This window comes from Puma concolor, chromosome C2 (genome assembly GCF_028749965.1).
Source record: "Puma concolor isolate L17-30 chromosome C2, mPumCon1.1.hap2, whole genome shotgun sequence".
NCBI classification, from domain to species: domain Eukaryota; kingdom Metazoa; phylum Chordata; class Mammalia; order Carnivora; family Felidae; genus Puma; species Puma concolor.
Window position 1 is genome coordinate 80,131,431 of NC_141675.1, and position 21,700 is coordinate 80,153,130.

Consider the following 21,700-nt stretch of genomic DNA (forward strand, 5'->3'; position numbering starts at 1 on the left):
TCATTCTCTGTCCAGAACATGAATTTTTTATTTTTATTTCAATTTTTAACCGAGAGAACTTCACTTTTTGCTATTGAGGCTGAAGATAATCTCAATAGCTGCTAGAAGATTGATGTGTAGGCTTAAGTCATTGCCCTATTCATTTGGAGTGCCCATCTCTGGAAGTCAAAGTATATGGTATGGTTTGCTGTTTGGGTCACAAATGACCATATCTTGTAAGACATAACACTTGGGGGATTAAAAATGCTAGTTCTGGTTCTAGGCCATTTGTAGAACCAGACTATCTTCCTAATTTCATATTATTTGAAAATCATTCGGTGCTTTGGACTAAGAGATTGAATGTGTTTTTCAACAAGTGGAAACCACAGTATAATAGAGAAATGAGGTATGATTCGATGGGATGCACTCGTGTGTTTCACCTTCTTACAGACAGTTTACTTGTGGCTAAGCATGAGGACTGTTGAACTCAGTGAAGACCCAGGGATGCTGTATTAGCTAAATGTAGAGTGAAACCATCCATTTGAAAATCAGGAAGACTTCATCTACTTTAGGATCATAATTCTTCTTGCTTTTAATTTGAGAATCACAATGAACATTTCAAGCTAAGTTATTTAGAAAGATGACGGAGACATTACATTTGGGCTTGGGTAAATATAGTGGCACATTAAAATTAAACTGGGTTTGAGTAGATTCTGCGATTCATTTCACAGTGTCTTCCTTTTGATTTTTAAAAAATGCATGTCTGTAATTCACATTTATTGTAGAACAGTTGAATCAAAAGGAGAGGGAATAAAAGGAAGAAAAAAAATAGGACCATGTGATAAGTGCTATTCAGTAGCCCACCTTTTTCCTCACATGATATGTCAAAGTTTTTCATGTTCTTCTCCCAGATACTCCATGACTCACTCCCTCGCTAGATTAAGTCGTTGTTCAAATGCCACATTGGTTAGGCATTTCCTAACCTTTCTCTTAAAAATTGTGGCGTTCCACCTCCACCCTAGTACTCCCTTGATTTTCCTTGCTCCGTATTTCCATGGTGCTAATCATGATTTGATATTATGTTTTCTTTAATCTATTTTTTAAGTATTCTTCTCCTTCTGATAGAATATAAATTCTGTAAGTCCAGCACTTTCTATATATTTTTTTGTTCTTGTTTGATTTCCGCCCTCTTGTCTAGAATGATTCCTGACACATAAGAGGTACTCAATCAACAAATAAATTGATGTCAGTTCTAGATCAACATCATCATTTTGATGGCTACACAGTTTACCAGTGTGTGATTGACCACAGTTGTTTTTTTTTTTTTACCAGTACTTTATTGATGAAAATTCTGATTATTTTTATTATATTTCATTGTGATGGAGATTCTTTAACATCCTTCTCTATGTAGTCCTCGGTCGCTTATTTTGTAGGATAATTTATTAAAAGTAGTGTTTCTGTATCAAAGCGTATACACGTTTTTAAGGCTTTTGACACCTGTTGTCAGATTTTCTTGAGAAAAGTCTTATTCTGAACATTTGTCTGTTTATATATGAATAGCATATGAAAGTATGAATTTTCGTATGCCATCATCAATAGTGCGTTTGTCACTATTTTTAATCTTTGTCCTCTCATTTAAATGACATTGCCTTGAAAATTAAGTACTATAAGAATCAACCGTTTGTGTGTTAGTTAAGCAGCATAAAATACAAACGGAAGGAATAGAAAGGTGAATTTTCTAATGTATAATAAAAGCATGAACTCCAAAAATGTCAAGTGTTGGAGCTGAAGAATTGGAATCACTTGGTTCAGGTGACATGTCTTCTCATTGACAGATGAAGATGCCTCTTTTAATGGAGCTGGTGGTGTTGCCATTTGGATGAGGAGGACAGAGAACCAAGAATGCCTAGCCTTGCCCTCATAATTATCCCCTCTCCCAGAGAGTTCTTAAAGGGGCTGAATACTCAAGGAACAGGAGCAGAATGGGAATATAGGAACCCACTTTATTAATAGCTCCACGGGGCTTAATCGCTCTTGAGGACAGAGGTCACACTGAGATTGTACGCAGGCTTTGGTTCTAGGAATCAGCTGGCTTTTTATCCTCTTTCTACTGCAGACAACATGGTGATTAGATCAGGGCAATTCCTTTCATATTTTTAGCTACAACCAATGGATCGTAAATAGGTTGAGAAGTCTGAGCGGTGTTGCATTAAATGAGACTTATCCTTAATGTTGTTTGTTTGTTTGTTTGTTTGACCTCTGCCATGTCCCAGTATTTCCTGGTGGTTTTGAAAATCTTATTCAGCTCAGTATTTGCAGGTGACACATTTCTAGGTACAGAAAATTTCTCTTTGGTTTTGTGTATACATGCGATTTTAAAAATAGCATATGATTTCACTCAGATGAGGAATTTAAGAAATAAAACAAATGAACAAAGGAGAAAAGAGACCAACCCCGAAATAGTCTCTTAACTGCAGAGAACAAACTGATGGTTAACAGAGGGGGGTGTAGAGGGGATGGGTGAAATAGGGGATGGGGATTAAGAGCACACTTACCGTGATGCGCACGGATTAATGTATAGAATTGTTGAATCACTATACTGTTCACCTGAAACTAATATAATACTGTATGCTAACTATACTGGAAGTAAAAAAATATATATGTATGTATATAAATGGGTAAAATAATGGCAGGCTAAAATTTTGTATAATGGAAAGTAAATTTCTTTTCCACTCTTGTTCCCTATTGGCAAAATTAGCTTCTTCATAGAGGCAACTTGCTGTTAACAATTTCTTAGGAATCCATGTAAAACATACTTCATGACAACACAAGCATATATGTCATCACACAAATGATACCATTATCCATTTTGTCCTATACCATGAATGCCTCATTTTTTTAAAAGTAAACTCAATACCAAATGTGGGACTTGAACGCACGATCCCAACATCAAGAGTCACAGGCTCTATTGACTGAGTCAGCCAGGTGCCCTGAGAATGCTCCATTTTTAAAGTATTTTACTCAGTGTGCTTTCTGGTGTAGTTTTCTTGGTGGCAAGTGTGTTTAATATAAAGAGAAGATGGCGTTGAGGGTGAAATTCCAAAGGGTCTTTAGTTGCTTTGTTTTGTAATAAATTGCCTCTCTGAGGAGAATGCTATAAGGGTGACACAACTCAGTCACCTTATGGAGACTGCTGCTCCTGTCACGTTTGCTTTATCTTCTGCTCACTGTCTTTACTCAACCTATGCAGAGAGTTTTGCCTTCTCAGACCTGGCCTCCTGCGTAGGCAGCTGAGTTGCCATCTTGTGCATAAGTGGAAAGCAAGAAGAATCGTCACCTGCTACGTAGGCATTGTACAAGTCATATGGAAATTAGATTGGTGACACCTCAGCTGTGGGTTGAAACCCATTTGTGGGTCACCGTTACTTCAGTGGTGGTTATTCCACCAGGAATAACCAACACTTTTGAAATAAATACATATAATAGAAGTTTCAATGTGCATTCCATGTGGTAAGTATGGTTTCATGCAACCCTTGTTTCAGATATACATGTCCAAGCAGGTAGTATTGCAGCTTGATATAAAAGGTTATTTCTTTGCTCTGGGTTGTGGTCAAAAAAGGTTCAGAGTCACTGTTTTAACTGCTTTGATCTGCAGAGTCACACAGGGAAGTGGATATTGTTATCTTCATTTCATAGGTGAGGTAACCTGACCCTGAGATGGTAGCATTGCTCTTTCTCAGGTAAAGGGTAGAGCTGTGGCTTGTTTTTCAAGTTTTTAGGCTTGGCATTTTGTATTCTTTTCTTTTGAACATATTTCCATGCTCTATTCATTACTGTAAACGGAAACGAATAACTGCTTTTACTCGAAGCTTACGACTTGGTCACTGTAATTGTATTTTTTCACATGTGTGTGCGTGTGTGTTTTCCAGCCCAATCTCTTGTATACTCATAATTTAAATACTTAACTTGGGAAGTCCCTAAGTGGTCTTATTTATATGTACCTTAAAGTTTATTTCCTTAAACAACCAAAAATTATCCCCATCAGAAAGTTGGAGAAGCAACAGTTCCAACCCAAGGAGCCATAAAGCCATGTCCCTCCATGTACTGTGCGTGGATCTGTGTCATCATCCTGCAAGCATATTAAAAATGCAGAACCTCAGGCCTCACCCCATGGCTGCTGAATCAGAGTCTGCGTTTACCCTTGGCCATTTGAACATTGACATTTGAACAACATGTAAGGCATCAGGCCATTCAACCAAACAAACATCAATTGAGTGATGAAATGGCTTCTTATATAGTTATTCAGCCTACGTTTACTGAGAGTGGCCCAAACTTTATGCCAGGATGTGGAGATAGAATGAGAAATTATAAGTGGGCTCTATTGGTTAGGAGCTTCCATTTTCAGTAGGAGAGAATGGCCATGAACATCTAGGTGGAACCAAGTATTAGAGATGCTGGTGAGGCACAGACGGGCTACTGTGTGAATCCCTGTGTATGTGTGTAGGTTTACATGGATGTTGGAAGAAGAAAAAGAATGATGCTTTTTTAGGTTTTTTTTGTTTTTTGCTTTTTTTTAATTATAGTAAATGAGTTCAGACTTCACTGATGATCTGAGTTTAATTATTCCTTTGGGCTTTTTCACTACAATCACATATAACCCTTAATTTGTAAACTTCTTTGCTGGTCAGTTCTTGTTATTTTTTTCCCCCTCTGATGGGGGCCTACCTTTATTTCATGAAAGGATAAGTGAGTTCTGCATTCAGGTGGATAGATGCCTTTCATATATGCCCAAACGACGTTACTAGGGCAACTACTCAGCTCCTAGCAGGTAGCCATATATGCTTCTCAATGCTATTGCCTTTTTAGCCCTATACTGGGAAAGGTAGCTGGAGAAAGTATGCATCCCTGGGTACTTGGGAGATTTTCCTCAACTGGCTTTTCAAGTTAATGATACACATTACAGGCTATATGGTGAAAGTAAGTTGGCAGAAAATAGTATTTGAGAATCGGGGCTATATACTTTTGCACGATTCACCCTTTAACTGACCCATGGTGCTACCCCTGACAAAAAGCAAAAATCTGTTGACTATTAGCTGAATTGTTTGGGATGATATGGAGCAAATTAAGTGAGATATTTCCTAGCTTCTCTCTAATGCAGAGTGAGGATTCGTTTCTAGCTCCATATTTCACTAGCTGTGTAACTTCAAGTAAACTATTGTACCTGGCAAGTGAGAGATAAATGTGCGTTGCATGTGAGTAGGCTTTGGATGGTGAGGAGAAGGGAAAGGAGGAAAGCAGGTGTGTAGGCTTGTGGCTCTGACTACCCTCCTTCTTCTAAGACTAGATGTTTCTGTCTTAGATTTTATGGATCCCTGCATTGTCCAAGTTGCCTGATTGGGTGGGGGGTGTTCTTTTTTGGTTTGCCTGTTTGATTTATTCAGTGTCCCTGTAATTCATAGGGTGTGATAGTTCCATTTGGATTTCCCTGGCAAGCAGAGAGGACAGGCCATGCACTAATGTGAAGGTCTACAGCTAACCATTGCTAGTTGGAAGGTACTGTAGCTGATACATGTTTTTCTTTTTTTATTTAAAAAAAATTTTTTTAACGTTTATTTATTTTTGAGACAGAGAGAGACAGAGCATGAATGAGGGAAGGTCAGAGAGAGGGAGACACAGAATCTGAAACAGGCTCCAGGCTCTGAGCTGTCAGCACAGAGCCTGACGTGGGGCTTGAACTCACAGACCGTGAGATCATGACCCAAGCCGAAGTCGGCCGCTCAACCGACTGAGCCACCCAGGTGCCCCTACATGTTTTTCTTTAGGAGGGTCACCAGATAAGCTTCAAAGTCAGACACCCTTTCTTTTTTTAATTTTATTTTATTTAGAGAGAGAGAGTGAGACTGAGATTTGGGGAGAGGGGCAGAGGGGGAGAGAGAATCTTAAGCAGTCTGAGCACAGAGCCCACTGAGGGGCTCAATCCCATGACCCTGGGATCATGACCTGAGCTGAAATCAAAAGTCGGACGCTCAACTTACTGAAGCACTCAGGCGCCCCATCCAGATGCTCTTTCATTGTTTGAAAACATCTGTAAGGATGGAAAGGTTCCCCTCCCACAGACACACATACACAAACACACACACGCTCACACATACACACACACACACTCTGTTCTTTTGTTCTTTCCATTTTGCCATCTTACTTAAACATGGAAATATGACTTCTCTCTTAAGTGGATTTGTTTTTCCTGCAACTTAGAAGCATTTTCCTTTGTTTAATGGCCTATTAAAATGGTGACCCATAAATCAGAAATCTTGTAATAGTTCTTAGTCTGGTTTAAGGTAATTATTAAGAGCTTTTCATTCCTACCAACTCAGCTAGTTATGGACTAGTCCACAGGACCTATTTTCTATCCTTTATCAATGTGTGTATCTGTTTTTTACACATCATTTTAAAATGTGAGCTCCACTCTAAAGAATGAAGGAAGAAGCCTATGATGGTCGAGCTTGAAGAACTGCAAATTATGTGATAATTATTATAAGCTTATTACTAGAACTTTTAAAAATCTTAATCTAATTTCAGCCTAGAATAAATAGTCTAGATCTTGGTTGTTTTCAACTCATTTCTTTTAAAAATTCATTATCTTCCTTTTCTGTTCCTTTTCACCCTCCCAGGATTGTCACCAACTTGTGCCTCACTATATATTTAATTTTTATGACAAAAATTTAGTTGGGAAGGATATACAATTGACTTTTGAATGGTAGAGAGCTAAGGGCATTGACCCCATGCCGTTGAAAATCTGCATATGTCTTCTGACTCTCCTGAATGTTGACTACTATTGTTTTTTTGTTTTTAATTTTTTTATTTGTTGGGGTGCCTGGGTGGCTCAGTCGGTTAAGCATCCGACTTCAGCTCAGGTCATGATCTTGCAGTTTGTGAGTTCGAGCCCCGCATCGGGCTCTGTGCTGGAAGCTCGGAGCCAGGAGCTTGCTTCGGATTCTGTGTCTCCCTCTCTCTTTGCCCCTCCCCTACTCACACTCTGTCTGTCTGTCTGTCTCTCTCTCTGTCTCAAAAATAAAATAAAACATTAAAAATATTAAAAAATTAAAATATTTAATATTTATTAAAATATTAAAATTTTAATATTTTTAATGTTTTATTTTATTTTTGAGAGAGAGAGAGACACTGTGTGAGTGGGGGAGGGGCAGAGAGAGGGAGATACAGAATCTGAAGCAGGCTCCAGGCTCCGAGCTATCAGCACAGAGCCCGTCGTGGGGCTGGAATTCACGAACCATGAGATCATGAACTGAGCTGAAGTCGGACGTTTAACCGACTGAGCCACCCAGGCGCCCCTACTGATAACTGCTGTTGATCAGAAGCCTCACCACTGATATGAACAGTTGGATGACACATATTTTGTATGTTATATGTGTCATATACTGTATTCTTATAATCAAGTAAACTAGGGAAAAGAAAATGTTAAGAAAATTATAAGGAAGAAAAAATACATTTACAGGACTGTACTGTACAAAATTTGTACGTCAGCCTATGTAGTTCAAACCCATGTTTTTCAAAGATCAACTATGGTTGGAAGAGACTGCAGAGACAACCAGTTGTATTTTTTATTCTAAGACTAATTTCCTGAGAATGTGGACTATTCATGTCGCTTTCACGGGCCTCTGTTTCTAACTTTATAATATGATCTCCAGATTCTATTTACTTCTTATCCTGTTTAATGCTCTGACATTTCTCTGTGACATAATAAAATGTGGTAAAGTATAAGAAGGTGCTCAGAAATTGTCTTTTAAATTATGCATGAAGACGACCTAGGTCCAGATAGAACATTTGGACCAGAAAATGAGGTTGTGCACTAGAATTTAGTAGGACTAGTCTCCATCAACCTAGACCTCCTTCGCTGATCACTCAAGATCTCATTGTGAGTCCTTTTCTTGTATATTTTGACTTTCCAAGGCAGAAAGCAACTCGGTGACGATTCATTTTTACTTAGCAGGTGTTAAATATTTTTCAGTGCAGTGTTTGGCCAAAGGAAGGTCAAAGTAGTCTCTTGATTCTGACTGCACATTAGAATCATTTGGGTTTTAAAGGAATACTGGCACCTGACGCCTCTCCCAACTCACTTTCCCCTATCCCCAAGATACTGATTGCAGTTGGCGTGATGGAGTTTGGGCATTGGCATTTTTAGAAAACTTTCTTGGTGATTCTAGTATGTAGCCAGTGTTTAGAACTACTGGGTAGAGTTACTGTAGGTTTATGAGACTTATAATCCTAATAAGGATATGGACAAAGCACGTCCCTAGATGTGCACACCCAGAAAAGTAAGAGAAATAGAAATATTTCTATATGACATCAGTCATTTAACCTTTCTAATCCTACAGGGTCTAAAATAGGAACAATATAATACTTGGCTGAAATGCAGTGGTTCTCAAAGTGTCGTCCCAGACCAATAGCATCAGCATCACCTGGGAGTTTATTAGAAATGAAAATTCTCAGGGGGCACCTGCATGGCTCAGTTGATTGAGCATCTGACTCAACTTTGGCTCAGGTCATGATCTCACGGTTCGTGAGTTCAAGGCCCGCATCCAGCTCTGTGCTGACAGTGCAAAGCCTGCTTGGGATTTTCTCTCTCCCTCTCTCTCTACTCTTTCCCTGGTTGCGTGCTCTCTTTCTCTCTCTCTCTCTCTCTCTCTCTCTCTGTCTCTCTCTCTCTCACACACACACACACAAATAAACAAAAATTAAAAAAAAAATAAATGCAAATTCTCGGGCCCCACCCTAGACCAACTAAATCAAGAACTCTGAGGGTGGAACACAGCCATCCATGTTTTACCAGACCTTTCCGAGATCCTGATGACCTCTATAAATTTCGAGAACCATCAGGACGAAGGGTTGTAGGACTAGTAGGTAGCCTATGAAAATCTTAGCACAGTGGTTTGGTGCATGGTGGGAGTCTAAAAAGCAGAGTACTCTAAATATATAGTGTACTTCGCTGCTTTTGTAGTCTGAATATGTCTGGAAGCTAGATTAGACAGGTACTCTTCCAACTTGAAGTCTGTTATTTCTAAGGCAAATAAGGGCCAGAGGAACCATCAGAACAATGAATCAAGGTGTATCAGAACAATCAAATCCAAGCCACCATCCTTCTTCTGTGCAGTTTAGATTTTTTTTTTTTTTGAAGGCTTAAATCATGGTATTTTGGTTCTACCCAAAAGCAACTCATTGAGTGACAGAAACTCCTGCCCTGCTGCTAAGTGTTGAGCAACTGAAATGCAAGGAAAAGCTACTTATTCATGAATATTACTTATTATTGTTATCTAAAATATTATTTTTAAAAGAAATAAAGCCAAACAGATTTTTTTAAATGGAAGTTTCCTATTCCTAATAGAATTTCTTGCAAAGTATTTTTAAAAATTTCCATACCATGAAGCCACAGAGCTTTTAGATTTATGTCTGCACCTCAGACCTTAGAGATTAGGTGCTCTCTTCCAAAAACATGACATTGGTATGCTCTTCTCATTGGGCAATGATGTTGAACTTTCTTGATATGCTCACCCCTCATCACTTCCTGCCTGGATTGTATATAGATTTTGATATCGGAGGTTTCTTATTCCCCTTTCTCCTAATCTGCCCTGCATGTGCTTTTAGATTAGTCTTTAGTAAATCATACTGCAACCAAATGTTTTCTTGTCAGAAATGCTTGATGGCTCCCCACCGCAAGCATGATAAAATTTGAACTACTTACTAGATGTGCAGCACACTTAAAGAAAAAATTATTTTTGTCACTGCACTTAGTTTTATTGTTCACTAGTATTCTTTTACATCCCTATATTTATGCTGTATTATGACTCGCTCCTTATTCTCTAGGCCCTAGATGTTTTAAGCTATGCCTTTGTTCCCCTGTCTTTCTGCCAAGAGTGGACTCGTTGGTCACTGTGAACTGCTGTTCAGGGGCTGTTTAAATGTTCTGGTAAAAGCCTTCCTTGTTGCTCTACCTGGGCATAAGTTTTCCTTTTTCTTAGCTTCCAGAAGAGTTCGTTTCTCCATCTTAAAAAATTGTATCTTCTTTTTCCTTTATCTGTGGGTACATTTTTTCCGCCTCTGCTTGATGAAAACTTTACTGAGGGTAAGTAACAAGTCTTACCCACCTCAGCAATTCACCACCCCGAACACCTTCCCTGTTCAAGCTAAACATATCCAACTCCTCCTCCTGTAGGCTAGCTTTTATTTCACTTCTAAGTATCAACTCCTGTACTCATTCTTCTCAAAATTAAGGCTACCAATTTAACTGAAGGGAACTGTAATAGGGAATAATTGCCATTGAGACAAAACAATGATGCGTCAAGGCCAATTAAAAAGCAGTAAAATGCCAGCAAATATACGTTTTTTAAGAGTCCTACAAAATTGCGTCTATGTTAATTTCATGTGTGCATTTCCTTTCTGTAGGTGATTTTCTTCCACCCCCACCTCCACCTCTAGATGATCCTGGTGCTCTTCCGTCTGGCTCTGGAAACTTCCCTCCTCCACCACCCCTTGATGAAGGTGCTTTCAGGGCACAGGTAAGATCTGTGGTGGAAGTCATGTTAATAAGCCATGCTAGGAAGCTCATGAATTCACTGATTGTTTCTGTGGTGGATAAACATTTATCCAGAGCCTAAAGAGAGCTTTACAACTCACAAAGAGCTAAGGTACTTTAATGCAACACGCCCCACTGAAGCTTTGCAGAGTTCTGCTGGCTTGCATTCTGAAGCCCTAGAAATCCTTTCACCTACTAATTTTGTTCTGAAACTGAAAGCCATTTTTTAGGAATGCCATTTGAGAATTCCACGTTTCCTTGTTATCCCAGGGACCAACTGTGCTTTTTTATTGCCTCCTTTCTCTATCCACAAACATTGCATTCTGCGTGGGTAAGAGTGATATTTTAAGGCTCTGGTTGGTCACTGTGGGTCCTAATTGGCCAGCAACATCTTTCTAGCAAAAGCTCCAGGAAACCTTCTTGGGATATTCTTTTCTGAGCGGGGTCAAGTGGGGTTAGGGATGCACATTATAGGATGTATCGATCTTATACAAGTGCTGTGCTCCAGGGAGTGATGATTGCACGCAGCCCACGGCTGGAATCAGAAGCAACAGTGGAAGGACTTCTCAGCCTGTAACCTTGTAGAGGCACGGGTGACCAGATGCCACAATGTAGGCAGCTAACTGCTGTTCATATCAGGAGAGAAAACTAAATAGCAATGTTATAGAATCATGGTTGTCTTTTAGGGGTGATGATGCTATTATAGATACATAGAAGGAAAAATATATATCCAAAATATTTGGGGAGGAAATTAATGGTGTCTGGTAGTTGCTTCAAAATAATAAGAATAGGGAGCTAATGAGCGAGAAAATAGGTGAAAGAAAGATTAGTGATGAGTTGGTAATTGTTGAGTGTGTGGAGGGAGGTTGATTCTATCTGTATTTGGTCTACCTTTACATATGTTTACAATTTCCCACAGTAAGCTTTTTTAAAAAATTTTTAATGTTTGTTTATTTTTGGAGAGAGAGAGAGAGAGCGAGTGGGGGAAGGGCCAGAGAGAGAGGGAGACATTGAATCTGAAGCAGGCTCCAGGCTCTGAGCTGTCAGCACAGAGCCTGACGCATGTCAAACCCACAAACTCTGAGATCATGACCTGAGCCAAAGTCAGATGCTCAACTGATTGAGCCACCCAGGCTCCCCTCATAGTAAGTTTTAAAGAAGAAAAGCCATGGGAAATCACTGCTTAAATGGTTCAGTCCATTGTCTGGCTTTCTTTCGCCTAAATTTCAGGTTGGGAGAGACAAAGGAAGAAGTGATTCATTCATTCAGCCAATATTCCGTGTGCCTGTGTGCGTACCTTTTATAGCATGAGAATTCTGTAGTGAAAAAGACAGACAGGATTCTACCCGCATGAAACTGCCATGTTAGTAAAACTGGTGGATGTAAACAAAATAGGTACGTTGATTACGAAGAACATTAGAATGAAATCAGGGCTGTGGGTTGGAGGAAAGGGTGATCTGGCGGCCTTGCTGAGAAGGGGACACCTGAGCAACGATTTGGAGTGGGGAGAAGGGAGTAAACCATGTGAGTTTCTTGGGAGTATATTTTCATATGTTAGAACTTAAGTAATAGAAGAAGCTTTTTGTACTATTGAGAAGTTAAAATTAGTGAGTTCCAGTTATAACCAGTGGCCTCCAAGTCCGTTTGGAACCTAGATTTTTCAAAATCCATTAAAAATTTTATGTATTAGATATATATATCGTGGGTTTCCTACAAAAATCTTGATTTTCCTATAAAATCTTGCTGATAAAATGTTGTAAGCTAATAAAATCAGAGCTCAAATGCCACTAATGGATGGGAATCCTACAAAGTTTATATTTATTTTATGCAACAGATAGGTCCCTTGGCAAATAGAAATAATATGATCAATTTTCCTTATTTTTAGTCATCTTTTATTAACAACGAAAAAAAAAACCTCTTAAATTTGTCTTGTATATACCTTTGCTCTTATTTGGTCCAGGGCTATTCTTTGCATATTGTTGAATTGTGTAATTAAAAATTTCACTTAGTCTATTTGTTCTCTTGGAACGTTATAGAAGCTATTTTGTTGCATTTTAAATCTTCAGTTCTTAAAAGCTTGTTTGACCTTGTGACAGAAGACTTGTGTTTGTTCATTGAACAGCTTATTCTAGTTACGTGATTCTCAACAGGTCACGCTGAGTCCGATTTTTCTCATAATTAAAAGGAAGGTAACTGTCTACTACCTCTAGTAACCAAATGAAATACAGATGGATTTGAAATTGGCAAGCTATAATGGCTGTCCAGATATTTTGATATAACTATCACTATATAAAAATAACAACAGTGGTAATGATAAGGCTTTGCCAAAAGGTTTAATGAAGAAGAATTCAAACATGGGCTTTCATAAAAATTACAAAAACTCTTCTCCTCTATGGACCTTTCCTGATAAATGTACCAAAACCATGACTTTGTTTTTTATAAGGAAGGAAATAAACAAAATACCGGTTGCCATGTTGGCTTATGTTCTTTGCAAAACAGAAGGAAGGATAAAAAATAAAATTGAATTTGCCAAATGGGAAAGGACACATCTGGTAGGAGAGGCGTGTTATTCTTGAAGATATGGAAGATTGTTGGCAAGTTCAAAAGCACAGGGGTATGCCCGTCCCTTGTGTGAGAATGATAGCGACTTGGCCCTGCTCTGGCCATAGTTGCACCACCTTGGAATATGAACTGTATAATAGAGCCCAAAGTAAGGTAATCGCTGGAGAAAATTTTGCACTTTTTCCTCTCGGCCCTGGTGAAACTTCAGGTTGCCAAGTCCAAATTATAGCTGGTGAATGTGTTTTTATGTAGAAGTCTGTTTATGCTTCTAGCCAGATTTTCAGGTCAGAGTCAAAATAATGTCTACTAAGTACGACTATAGAATTTTAAGATTGTCAGAGCGGAAAAGGACCTTAGAGATCATTTAGTCCAACCCTGGCGCCAGCCATTAGTTACAGCCTCTTCAGGGACTCGCTAAATGGATTAGTTCCCTGTGTCTGCAGATGGAGAAACTGAGTCTCATGAAGGTATGGATCTCATCATCCATACCTCATTTTGAGAAACCTTGACTTCTGGATTTGTCCTTCCTGTTGTACCAGATGGCCTTGCACATGGCTTTGCTTTAGTCTTCCATCAGCCTGTAAGTCTCTGAGGTTCAGATGACGGGATTATATGGTTTTATTTTGAAGGACAAGGCGTTGCTGGAGTTTTGCTTGGTGTCCTGTAGTTTTTTTACCTGCTACACACTTTTTACGTATTTTTTTGCAAAAGGCAAATACTTCAATTCAAAACTTCTTGTTCTGAGAATTCTTTTTTTTTTTTAAGAGAAAAAAATGAATCTTGAAAAACAAATGAGGGCTTTATCTTTTCTGTCAAGATCAGTTTGACCTCAGGACGTGTGAGATTTGGAGTGACCATTTCACTCATTCATTTATTCTTCATTCATTCAACACAAATTGAGTAGCTTCTGTAAGTAAAGCATATATACTAGGGATTGTAGCCTTAGAACTTGGCGTCATGGGTCCAGTTCCTGACTCTCGACCTTAGGACCGTGTAGTGTTGTTCTAATCTGATGCTGCAGTTGTTAATTTCTTCCTATTTCAGCCAGCTAATGGGCAGGCCTATAGCATTGCTTAGAGTAGTTTCACAGGTGGAGAATGTCTCATAGAATTTCAGGTTTACAAGGGAATTAGAGATCATACTTCCAGTCTCTCTCTTTTGTTTGGATCCCCTAATTTTTTTTTTTTTCTAGTTTAACAAGATATTTATGGGTGACTATTGCAGGTGAGATGATGTTGACGGATAAGGAGATGGTTCACGGATAGCACCTCTGAATCAAATCACAATAGTACCTCTGAATCACAAACACAGCTTTTAAGCTACAGTGTTCCATAGTAAATTATTTCTTAGTCATCATGCTCTGATCAGAAGCACAAGCTAAGTGCTATGTTGTGGTAGAGGGTGGGAGAAATAAATTAACTAACTGGAGATCTATGAGAAGACTTCTTGGAGACAGTGTGAACTGAACTGAACTTTGAAGGCTGATGTAGGACCTTAATTTTCAGGTGGGGTGAATAGATCTTTTAGCAATAAACTAACAAATGTAAGAGTATTGAAGGAGAGCACGAAGTAGTGTGGTAGGCCTGCATTGCCAGCTGTGGAATCTGCCCTTTATTCTGAAATCATTGTCAGTTTACTGCAGGTGTTTGTTAATATTTTAAAGATAAGGGTGACATCTCCAGATCTGTTGTTGGATGCCATGTGGTATTTTTTACACACCATCAGGCATAACCTGTTGCACTTGTGGGAAACCCCATGCAGACAGCTCTGGCACACTTCCTAGAAGTCCTCAGGGACTTGTCCTGATGGCTTCTAAGTTCAGGTGCCCGATATTTAACATCCACTTTCACTTTTGTGAGATCTCTGCTTGACTTTTCTTCATGACCTCCAGTTGATATCTCCTCATTGCCTCTCTCTTTGTGACCCAGTCCCGTGGTTTGCTTTAACTTGCCCACTCTCCAGAGATCTATATACTCCTTGTTTTCATCTTCCTTTTTCTGCTCATCCCAGTGGGATGGCCACAGCCACATTTGCTGCTGTCAACACAGTCCCTCCACCTTAGACAACAGACCATGATGCCTGTCGTCGGTTACTCCTTAATGTTAAAAACTCCTTTCTCTTATGGAACGGAAATTTGTGTCTGTATGATTTCTTTCTTTTTTTTTTTTTTTTTTTAATGTTTATTTATTTTTGAGACAGAGAGAGACAGAGCATGAACGGGGGAGGGGCAGAGAGAGGGAGACACAGAATCGGAAGCAGGCTCCAGGCTGTGAGCCATCAGCCCAGAGCCCAACGCGGGGCTCGAACCCACGGACCGTGAGATCATGACCTGAGCCGAAGTCAGACACTTAACTGACTGAGCCACCCAGGCGCCCCACCTTTCCTTTTTTTTTAAGTTTTATTTTAATGTTTGTTTATTTTTAGGGAGGGAGAGAGAGAGAGACAGAGTGAGAGTGGGGGAGGGCCAGAGAGAGAGGGAGACACAGAACCCGAAGCAGGCTCCAGGCTTTGAGCTGTCAGTACAGAGCCCAGTGCAGGCTTCAAACTCATGAACCGGGAGATCATGACCTGAGCTGAAGTCGGACGCTTAACAAACTGAGCCACCCAGATGCCCCCATGATTTCTTTCCAGTGATTTTCGTCTTACCATCTTAGAACACAGTGCCCATGCAAAGGAACAATCAGGACAGGGGAGGGATAGGTGATGTCTGCCCCAAGAAGTTGATCATGAGAGCTGCTGAAAGAAGTGACTTTTCCGGAGGCCTGTGTGAAAACAGTGTAATGTGAACTATGCGCCGAACTTGGGGAAATGCCCAGAGTTAATTGAAAAGAGAAGGGAGAAAGGAAACCTTTGAAATTATTTATGGTCTTGTCTTAGTCAGTCTTTCAAAGTTTGCAAGCCACCTCATTTCTGTTCTTCTGAAAACATTTTCAAAGCTCCTTTATGTACATGGCAAATGATAGATTATAGTCAGTTATCCACGTACGTCAATAATAATTTTAGAATCTACCATAGTTTTAGCAGAGCCAGCACTGGAAGCTGCGTCTTGCGACTCGTAGTCTAGTACAGTCATGGTCACAGGTATGGAATGATGGATTTTTACCTGTAGACATGAGGGACTCAGGCCCACAGCCGTGGCCACGTTCTTTTATGCACTCGCAGAAACAGGCCGCAAGACTTGCTTTATATGGCTTTGATGTACTCCATTGTAGAGGCCATTCCTTCCACGGCCTGATAGTGGGCTGAGGAAGGAGGAGGCTGGGTAAAAAAGGAGATCCAAGTTATAAAGGCTAAAATGAGTAGAGGCAATGTGCAGTCTTGCCTGAAGAAAACCGAAATGATCAGCAGCTCTAATCCGCCCTGAAGTGCTTGTCCTTTCTGCACGGTGAGAACGCGAGAGTCTCTTGATCTACGAAAACATACCAAAGGAGTGATTGAGATGCCTGTTTCTTCGTGGCCCTTTACCTTATTCCCTGGGCCTTGGGTTAGCAAGCCCTGGTTGGTTTGTAGGGTTGCTTGTGACCCTGGCGACAGCAGTGGCGATAGCAGCAGCGGGTTGCTTCATGGTTATCTCCTCCTTTTATGGTTGCAGTGGTAGGTCAGTGCGTGTTTAGTAGGGCTGGTGGGCTCCTAGGCATGTGGATGGCTTTGGTCAATATGACTTTCTAGAAGTGAATTTCAAAGGTTTCCTGTTTGCTTTTCTCTCTGAATCATCATGTGATTGGAAGTTCAGACGAGAAAAGAGCAAGATTTTCGGTGTCTAGACTTCTAAGAGCTTCTTGGAAAGTAGCAGGCCTAGAGCCCCTAGGGGGTAGCGCAATATTTCATGTAGCAGTTTGAAACTTTTTGCATGGAATGCCATGGTGTTCTCCTCCATATTTTTAAAGGACCTATTGAAAGAGGTAAACCTTTTTCTGGGGATCAGGGGTAGAGTATGTGTCCACACACTCACTCCTTCACACTTGTCAATCCCGTTACCCCTGCCACTGCTACCTTGATGTGACCTAGGGCACACATATGCTTCCTGCAGGGAAGAACTGGCCAATTGCTGGGTAAGAAAAGTCTGGTGGAGAAACTGGTTGTGGTCAGTAAGGCCATAGGTCAGGATGACCAATGAGGCTAGGTTTCCTTTAGCTCTTGAGTTTCTTCAGAGGCAGCAATTTACAATATTTGCCTATTTCAGAAAATTTTCTTTGGCCTAGAGGTATGTAAAATTGGAGTTGGTTCTTTCTGAGTCAGTGGAAGTTTTTTTTTTTTTTTTCTCATTTTGTCGCTGTCACCAAGAATCTCAGTGATTTCTTCAAAGCTGTAGTATGCTTACTTATTTTTTTAATATGTTTTGTCTCATAATGAAAATAAATCAAACAGTGCAGCTCAACTGTTTTCAGTAATGTTTCTCTATCACGGAAAAATCATGATCTGAACATATACCCCGTGCCCAGTGTCTACACCAGGTGAGGTTTGAGCATTTTTCTTCCTGATGCATCGAAAAGCTTATTAAGGCAATTTGGAGACTATGCTGTAATATTTTAAACTGTGTAACTTAAACTCTTTTGAAAGGACCCCTTCTCATGTTAAATTGTATCACCACATTACTAATATGCTGTAACTTTTTTTAGTGTTTATTTATTTTCGAGAGAGAGAGCATGAGAGTGTGAGCAGGGGAGGGGCAGAGAGAGAGGGGGGACAGAGGATCCCAAGCAGGCTCCATGCCATCAGCACAGAGCACGATGCAGGGCTTGAATTCATGAACTGTGAGATCATGCCCTGAGCCATTGGACGCTTAACCGACTGAGCCACCCAGGCACCTCATAAACTATAACTTTTACTTGTTTATTGCAGTGTGTCTTACTTGATATTTCTTTTTCTTGAATTTATCATTCTGATTCCTCCTGTTCTTTTTTTATCTCTGCCACAGTAAGGTTTTTTTTTTTTTTTTTTTTTTTTTTTTTGGAAAGGCTACATGGATGATCCAGCTCCTGAGTTTTTATATATCTGAAAATGACTTATTTTTGCCTTTATATTTACGTAATGCTTTGGCGGCAGGTAGAATTCTAGGATCAAATTTCCTTTTTCAGTATTCAATGAAGATGTCTATATTCTTATTTTAGTATCATTTAGTGTTACGGATGAGAAATCTGATTGCAGTGTGATTCTTTTTCCAGTTTATTATCTTTTCTTTGTTGGATCTGCAAGCCTTATTTGGGGGAGTCTGTGGTTTCACGGCACTGCACCCGGATACAGGTCCCTACCCTCACCCCAGTGTTTCCACTCAGCAGTCAGTGTATCTGTCTGATCTTTCTTATTTAGCTAAGGTGGGGGACTTTCTTGTGTTATTAAGACAAAGCAGTTTAACTTTTCGTTTGCCTTTTTTGTCCTTACAGGACCTCTATTTTATGATGCTGGATTTCTTCTCCATTCTTTGTATTAGGATTCTTTTCCAGTAGTTTTGCCAATGGGAGAACCCCTATTGCTTTCCTTTACTTTTTAACTTTTTTGTGGTGGTAGTCTGCTCTTCTAAATTTTTTTTTTTTAACGTTTATTTATTTTTGAGACAGAGAGAGACAGAGCATGAACGGGGGAGGGTCAGAGAGAGAGGGAGACACAGAATCCGAAACAGGCTCCAGGCTCTGAGCTGTCAGCACAGAGCCCGACGAGGGGCTCGAGCTCACAGACCGCGAGATCATGACCTGGGCCGAAGTCGTATGCCTAACCGACTGAGCCACCTAGGCGCCCTGGTAGTCTGCTCTTCTAAACGCTACATCCACCTGCATTTAGGGGAGGGAATGTGGTAGGGGACTGTGGCTCTGGGTTTGCCGTGCTGGTTGACGTAGATAACTTGTATCTTGGTTCCAGGTCAGGAATATATCGACCTTTAATAAGCATGGTGACCACAGAGTGGGGCTCTGCACCTGGTCTCCATTTTATGTGTGTAATTAGGGGAGGCGGGCGAACGAAAGGGTTCCCGTTAGATGCACAGCCCGAGAGGAGACCAGTGAGCTTTACTGCCGTCCTTGAGGCGACTTCGTAGCTGTGGGGATCCACAGGCAGGTAGCAAAGCCCCGATTGCAAGGTCCTGTATATGCCAAGTAAGAGCAGAAGCAGGTTGCGGGATGGTCTCTGGTTGAGTTCTCTAGGCTTCTGAGTTTCCTCCCTCACTCTTTCCCCCATCCATGCTTCTCAATGAGTATTTCACCAGGAGTGTCAGGGAATGTGGCAAAGAACTTTTTATTAGAAAGGATGAACTCATTAAGTGATTTTACTGCTGTTATGACATTCTATACTCCAAACATCATTTCCCAAGAGGCTCCCCCACCCCCTCACCCTTCTTGTTGTGACAGCTCAAAGTCAGCTATGAAAGTCAGGTAATGCTACCTTTTGTTTTTTATCTCAAGCTCACTCTCCTGCCCTCCAGGGCTTCACCACAGAAAAGCCCTCCTTGATTGCATCATCGAAGCCAAGTCAAGCTTCAGGGATAACATAGTATGATGGCTAACACTGTGTGCGCTGGATCCAGATACCCAGCCCCTCACCCACTAGCTGTATGCCTATGGCCATGTTATTTAACCTTCCCATGCCTCAGTTTGCCCTTCTGTAAACTGGAATGTACCTCTTTGGGTTGCTGTGAGATGCGTATAGACAATATTGTATGTGCCTGACATATCCCAGCACTTAGTGTTTACTGTTGATGTCATCACTATTGGGCAATTCAGGGCTAGCTGGCCTCTGTGCTGAGTTCCAGAACAGTTGTCGCTGTCTTTGGTTTGCCCCGTGCCTCCCCAGGGATCACCAGAAATCCCATTCCTTGCTCCTAAATGCGTGAGGATTTTGAGTCTTTCGCTAAAGAGATACTTTCACAAACTCCCTCTGTAAAACATTCGATGAACTAATTTGATGATTCGATGAACTAATCTTTTCTTATAGTTCTAAAATTCACTGCTTTGGTAATAAAATATCACCTCTTTATAACTTCACAGTAATTTACAAATTGCAAAATACTTTATATGATCTTACCTGATCTTCACATATAAAAAAAAAGGGACCAATATATTTTAACCATTTAAAATATATTTTAATGTCCCAACAAGTTGAGACAACTTTTTTAGATCTCACAAGTATCCTGGAAGCAGTGATTTAGTTTTAAATGAACAAAAACAAAAACAAAATGTATTTTGGGGACTTTTAAGCCTCTTGGCTTAGTATCAATTCCCTTACAAATGAGAGAAGGCAGATCATTTTGAATTCTCTAAAAGCAGCCAAAGTCATCAACAATATGTGTTCATGGCTGGTGGCCAGGGGCCACGGAGATTGCTTTCCATGTCGTTCTTTAGTGGAAATAAGCACACTTCCATCCTGGCCTTCGGCATCTTCTCTGACAATCCCCTCACAGATTGTATGTACCATGTACTTCTTATCCATGGATTTGGTAGGAGGCTCTGTTGGGCTCACAAATCCTTTAGTTCCATTGTATTTACATAATCCACTCAACACAGGCACAGAACAACTTGATCTGAAAGAAAGGGTAAAAGAGGGAATGGAAGATGCCAAGACCAAAAACCTAGGGCATTAACTCAGATTTTATTTGTGAAACTCCCAATGTTTTGGGGAGGTTTTCTGTGCATAACTGATTTTGCTTGATCCATTCAAAAGTCAGGTATTTATGCCCCCCCCCCCGCCCCAGATAACTTACAGTATAATATTGCATGCAATACATATGCTAGTCCTTGAGGGGTTACACTATTCTTATCATCATTTTATCATTAGCTTTTGTGAGTGTGACCTGTCCAAGGCCTGCAAATTCCATAAATTCCAAACTTGACTTGGAGTGTTTTTTGTTTTGTTTTTAAATAACAGATTTTCATACACTTGATCTCACTTGAGCCTTTAAATAACTTCTGAAAAGGGAAAGGTAGGGATAATCCCCATCTTGTGTAAGTGAAGATGCTGAAGCTCAGGGAGGCAAAGTAATAGTCCCAGTTTCCATGGTATTAAGTGTCCCAGGCAGGGATCAGACCCTGAGTCCTGTCAGTCCATTCCTGTCTCTCTCTTGCCATCCCTGCTTTGTTGTTACTTTTCCTTTATATTCTTTTTCGATGAAGGGCACAAAACACCAATTGCCATTTTCTCTCTAAGTACTCACTATTTGGAAGCTCTTCCTCTTGTCAGTTCTGTTGTAGATTTCTCTGTGGCACTATTGTCTTCAGACTCTTTTTTTTTTTTTTTTCCCTCTCCAATTGCATGTATCTTTATGTATTGAAAGAGTGTACTTTGGCATTAAAAGGTGGGAAATATGTTTATAAGCCGGTAAAATGGAATTCTTTCCTTAGTTTTGTGTTTGTTTTTATATTTATTTCACCAATAAACTTCAGTAAAGATAACGATTTTTTTTTTTTAATTTTTTTTTCAACGTTTATTTATTTTTGGGACAGAGAGAGACAGAGCGTGAACAGGGGAGGGGCAGAGAGAGAGAGGGAGACACAGAATCGGAAACAGGCTCCAGGCTCTGAGCCATCAGCCCAGAGCCCGACACGGGGCTCGAACCCACGGACCGCGAGATCGTGACCTGGCTGA

General features: G+C 40.2%; 1 protein-coding gene across 9 annotated transcripts in view; it reads left to right on the forward strand.

Annotated features, from left to right (window-relative positions):
* LPP (LIM domain containing preferred translocation partner in lipoma) overlaps window positions 1-21,700 on the forward strand; it is a 679,749-nt gene that overhangs the window by 289,005 nt on the left and 369,044 nt on the right. For all 9 annotated transcript variants that reach the window (XM_086674971.1, XM_086674973.1, XM_086674968.1 and 6 more), the window contains one exon: window positions 10,438-10,550. In XM_086674971.1, coding sequence (XP_086531097.1) covers window positions 10,438-10,550 — 113 coding nt within the window. The remainder of the gene's footprint in view (window positions 1-10,437; window positions 10,551-21,700) is intronic.